The following is a 6,000-nucleotide window of genomic DNA, read 5'->3' as shown; positions in this document are numbered from 1 at the left end:
CACCAAAGTGATTGGGAGAGTGCGTCTTCAATAACAAATTGTAAAAGCACCTATAACAGAAACATAATTGAATCCGCTTTGATACAGATCACCAAAGAAAGTAATTTGAATATTAGCAGTGGTCTATATAACTTAGATCCATTTCTAATAGATCAGCTAAAGGGCGATTTAAGTAGAATCATTGAAAAACATTTGTCTCACTAATTTATTGTATATATTTACCTCTTTATGTTATAATTACCTATGTATTATGCTTGTATGTCTGCTGTATCAGATGGGCCATTGGGCTACATCGGATGGGCTAATTGGGTGCATCTGATGGGCCAATGGGCCTTCTGCGTTGTCCAAGTATTGTACCTCACCTTACTTCACCACTCTCTCCTGCCTATTTATACCCATCACTCGATCTGTAAAATGACCTTCTGAAGATGTATTTAATATACGAAAGTACTTAAGGAAATTTCCTGTTTCATTTTTCCTCCGTGGTCTGACATTGTCACATTCTTAATCACGTGTTTATTTTCGTGATATACACACATTATATATATATATATATATATATATATATATATATATATATATATATATATATTATATATATATATTTATATTATATATATATTTATATATATATATATATTATATATTATATATTATATATATATATATATTATGTGTGAGAAAGCTGCATGAACGCGCAAGCCATACATCACTAAGAACTCTTTGACCCGGCCAGGATTCGAACCCATGCCGTCCAGGATCACCCCTAAACGTACACAGTACCGTGACCACCGCACCAATGATCGTCTATAAGGATTGGTCAGTCTTGGCGCTTATTAACTAAGCTCCCTGACTGACCAACCCCCGACGACACTCATGGATCCATTTGGGTACAGTTTTTATCAAATTCTGGCGCATGCACGGGCCGCACTGAGTCTAACATGTGTGAGAAAGCTGCACGAATGCGCAATAATATACACTTTATACACTTTGATTTGTGTGTGTGTTCTCTGTAAACTGTAGCATTGCAATAAAATAAAAAAACATACAAAAAATAATAGGGGTGGTAGGAGAAGAAAAGAATAAAGTATTCAGTGAGAATCCACAAGATCTTCTCTGAATGCTCTGTTTTCTTCTTCGAGGATGTAGGTCCCTGCAATTGCAATTAGGGGTGGTACCCCTAATATACACAGTACTGTATATACATATACTGTAGCTCAGAAAACAGAAAATCATCAGCACTTCTCACTGTTGCAGTTTAGTGACGGTTTCTATATTGATGAATAATTGTTTACTGCAGGCTGGGGTCGTGGACTACGTCGCGCTGTTAATCAGTGGTATCTGAGGTGGGAACCCAAACATCTTGCCCTTGAAGTCACTCGTCACTTCAGCGCTTATGGATGGACCCACCGAGATGTCATCAGACTAGCACATTTGAAATTAAAAGAACTTCCTTTAGGTAAGGTCAAGGCAGTGAAGGACAGCTAGATCTTTTTAACACATACAGTAATAACAGTTTTGTATTGTTATTACAAAACATTATTTTGTTTTGCATTTCAATGGCGTTTCATTGCATTGAATGCTGTTTTTTTTGCATCTATTCTTTTGAGAATTCATTTGCAAATATTTTGACAACAAATTTATGATTGTAACTCTACAAATAATTGAGGAAACAAGAGGATTTTAAATATTTTAAGTAAAACTGCTGAGAAGGCCCCACTCAGTGTACTGTATTTGTTTGGGAATACTGTAAATAGAGAGTAGCATAATCTATTACTGTATAAATACTGTACTCATATGTTTTCGCATCTATTCTTTAGACAAGCATTTCTCAACTGGGGTTCTGCAGAACCCAAAGGTAACTAGGGGGTTTTGAAAGAGACAGTGATATATAGGCTAATTCTAGTCATATGCAAATGTGAAATACATGTAGTTAATTTTGTGTTTAATTTTTATTATACAGGGTATAACCAATGTCAAGAGCAAAGACAAAAATCGTCGTCTTTCAGTTGACAACGAAACCCGTGTGTCTTTATCTACAGTATGACCCAAAATTATTGCATGGGTACAAAGATTGACAAATGCTACTCTATGCAATTCTTTCTGAACATTTTGGCACCAAATTTATAGTTATAGTACAACATACAAGTTTAGAAAATGTAAAATGATTGTAAACATTTATGCATTGTTGAGCAATCCATGAGCAGCCTGTGAGCAGCCCTGGGAGCACAAAATATTTATGATTGGGAATGCATTAAGGGGACAAACCACCAAAATGTTAAAGAATTATGACTGCTTGAAAGTTAAGTTAGGGTATTAATCACAGATGGGCTGAAGTGATAATATGAATCGATAAACTTACACAATAAATGCAGAGAGTTTTTACACATTTCCTATAGTTTTGTTAGATTTTCTATCAGCAGATTTGCTGGCATTTTGTATCTCAATATTACTACTTCTATAAATAATTTATTTTCAAATTTTTAAGCCAGTATATGAACTTGTATTGCAGGGACACAAGTGGTTCTGCACTATGTGTTCATGGGTCTGGAGAAGACAGTTCAGGAGTACACTGACAAGGACAACACTAGTGAGCTGCTGGAGTTGCTGCATGTTCTGGATAAGGACAGCAACCCTAAGGTACACATCAACTGTTTAGTATATGTATTCACCTGGTTGTGCTTGCAGGGGGTTGAGCTCTGCTCTTTTGGCCTGCCTGTCAACTATTAATCAATTAATTTTTTTTCTACACACACACACACACACACACACACACACACACACACACACACACACACACACACGCGCGCACACTTTTCTATAAAGTGATAGGGGTAGGCAAACCAGTAAAGTGGTACATAAAGGCAAACCAACAAAATCTATTGAGAGAGGGGGAGTGAAGAATAAGGAGAGGGGGAACAAGTTCCTGAAGATTGCATACACCAACATAGATGGAGTGAGATCGAAGATACTGGAGTTAAGTGATGTAATACAGCTGCAGACACCAGACATTGTTGCACTCACGGAGACAAAACTTGAAGATGTAATTTTAAATGAGGTCATATTCCCGAGGGGCTACTCAATTTGGAGACGGGACAGAAAAATTAGGAAAGGCGGTGGCGTTGCTGTGCTGGTAAAAGAACACCTAAAGGTGAAGGAAATAATGACTGCCAATCCACAAGAAGTTGACATAATAGCACTAGAGATCTGCTATGAGGATGATAAACTAATGATGATAAATGCATATAGTCCACCGCCAAGCAGCACATGGTCAAAGGAGGAGCTAGATAGTAAACGTGAAGGTCTTATAACAATAATGAGAGAGATTATAGCGAGAGCGGATAACGATAGATCACGACTGTTGATAGTCGGTGACTTCAACTTGAAATCCATAGACTGGGAAGCATATGAAGCTAAAACAGAAGATTTTTGGACCTGTAAATTTCCAGACCTCATCCTGGAAACATTCTTGTATCAACATGTTAAACAAGCTACGAGGATGAGGGAAGGGGACGTTCCCTCCATGCTAGATTTGATATTTACCAGGAAGGAGGAAGAGATATTTGACATTCAGTACGTTCCTCCCTTGGGTAAAAGTGACCATGTCTTTTTGGGAATAAAGTATGCAATGCGTTATAAGCTGGAAGAAAATAAGGAGGTTGAAGCAGTTGAAAAACCAGACTTCAGGAGAGGACATTATGGTGACCTTAGAAATTTTTTTAGTGAGTATAATTGGACAGACTTGATGCTAGGCAAGGAAGTGAATGAGATGTATGGCAAGTTTTGTGAAATATATGATAAAGGCACAAAAAAATTTATACCAAAACAGAGATGCAGAACTAGGAAACAGGATTGGTTCAATAGAAATTGCGAGAGGGCTAGAGACCGAAAGACACAAAAATGGAATCAATACAGGAAGAGGCCGAACCCCCAAACATACCAGCGATACAAAGATGCGAGAAACAACTACACGGCAGTGAGGAGAGAGGCAGAAAGAAATTTTGAAAAAGGGATTGCGGACAAATGTAAAACAGAACCAGGTCTATTCTATAAATTCATAAACAACAAATTGCAGGTAAAGGATAATATTCAGAGGTTGAAAATGGGAAATAGATTCACGGAAGATGAAAAGGAAATGTGTGAAACACTAAACGAAAAGTTCCAAAGTGTGTTTGTACAAAATGAAATCTTTAGGGAACCAGATACAATAAGAATTCCAGAGAACAACATAGAACACATAGAGGTGTCTAGAGACGAAGTGGGAAAAAATGCTCAAGGCGCTCGGTAAGAACAAAGCAGCTGGCCCAGATGGCGTTTCACCATGGGTTCTGAGAGAATGTGCATCTGAGCTCAGCATTCCACTTCACCTGATCTTTCAGGCATCCCTGTGTACAGGAATCGTAGCAGACGGGTGGAAACAGGCTAACATAGTTCCAATCTACAAAAGTGGCAGCAGGGAAGACCCCCTCAATTATAGACCTGTATCATTGACAAGTGTAATAGTGAAAGTATTGGAAAAACTAATCAAAACTAAATGGGTAGAACACCTAGAGAGAAATGATATAATATCAGACAGACAGTATGGTTTTCGATCTGGAAGATCCTGTGTATCGAATTTACTCAGTTTCTATGATCGAGCCACAGAGATATTACAGGAAAGAGATGGTTGGGTTGACTGCATCTATCTGGACCTAAAAAAGGCTTTCGACAGAGTTCCACATAAGAGGTTGTTCTGGAAACTGGAAAATATTGGAGGGGTGACAGGTAAGCTTCTATCATGGATGAAAAATTTTCTGACTGATAGAAAAATGAGGGCAGTAATCAGAGGCAATGTATCAGAATGGAGAAATGTCACAAGTGGAGTACCACAGGGTTCAGTTCTTGCACCAGTGATGTTTATTGTGTACATAAATGATCTACCAGTTGGTATACAGAATTATATGAACATGTTTGCTGATGATGCTAAGATAATAGGAAGGATAAGAAATTTAGATGACTGTCATGCCCTTCAAAAAGACCTGGACAAAATAAGTATATGGAGCACCACTTGGCAAATGGAATTTAATGTTAATAAATGTCATGTTATGGAATGTGGAATAGGAGAACATAGACCCCACACAACCTATATATTATGTGAGAAATCTTTAAAGAATTCTGATAAAGAAAGAGATCTAGGAGTGGTTCTAGATAGAAAAATATCACCTGAGGACCACATAAAGAATATTGTGCAAGGAGCCTATGCTATGCTTTCTAACTTCAGAATTGCATTTAAATACATGGATGGCGATATACTAAAGAAATTGTTCATGACTTTTGTTAGGCCAAAGCTAGAATATGCAGCTGTTGTGTGGTGCCCATATCTTAAGAAGCACATCAACAAAATGGAAAAGGTGCAAAGACATGCTACTAAGTGGCTCCCAGAACTGAAGAGCAAGAGCTACGAGGAGAGGTTAGAAGCATTAAACATGCCAAAACTAGAAGACAGAAGAAAAAGAGGTGATATGATCACTACGTACAAAATAGTAACAGGAATTGATAAAATCGACAGGGAAGATTTCCTGAGACTTGGCACTTCAAGAACAAGAGGTCATAGATTTAAACTAGCTAAACAGAGATGCCGAAGAAATATAAGAAAATTCACCTTCGCAAATAGAGTGGTAGACGGTTGGAACAAGTTAAGTGAGAAGGTGGTGGAGGCCAAGACCGTCAGTAGTTTCAAAGCGTTATATGACAGAGTGCTGGGAAGACGGGACACCACGAGCGTAGCTCTCATCCTGTAACTACACTTAGGTAATTACACTTAGGTAATTACACGCACACAATCTTGCCTTACAGGCTTAATAGAATTCTACGATCAGGTGACAAAAATTAAGCAAGAAAGAGAAGGATGGGCGGACAGCATTTTTTTGGACTGTCGGAAAGCCTTTGACACAGTACCCCATAAAAGACTGATGCATAAGCTGGAGAAACAGGTAGGAGTAACTGGTAGGGCACTCCTGT

The 6,000-nt window shown here is 38.1% G+C and overlaps 1 protein-coding gene across 4 annotated transcripts in view; it reads left to right on the top strand.

Annotated features, from left to right (window-relative positions):
- Positions 1-6,000, top strand: part of LOC123770000 (RNA-binding protein RO60) — a 59,064-nt gene that overhangs the window by 17,005 nt on the left and 36,059 nt on the right. For all 4 annotated transcript variants that reach the window (XM_069301162.1, XM_069301161.1, XM_069301159.1 and 1 more), the window contains exons 5-6: positions 1,301-1,459; positions 2,513-2,640. In XM_069301162.1, coding sequence (XP_069157263.1) covers positions 1,301-1,459; positions 2,513-2,640 — 287 coding nt within the window. The remainder of the gene's footprint in view (positions 1-1,300; positions 1,460-2,512; positions 2,641-6,000) is intronic.

This window comes from Procambarus clarkii, chromosome 45, assembly GCF_040958095.1.
Source record: "Procambarus clarkii isolate CNS0578487 chromosome 45, FALCON_Pclarkii_2.0, whole genome shotgun sequence".
NCBI classification, from domain to species: Eukaryota; Metazoa; Arthropoda; class Malacostraca; order Decapoda; family Cambaridae; genus Procambarus; species Procambarus clarkii.
The sequence above is the reverse complement of the archived record's forward strand: the minus strand, read 5'-3'. Positions and strand labels throughout refer to the sequence as shown.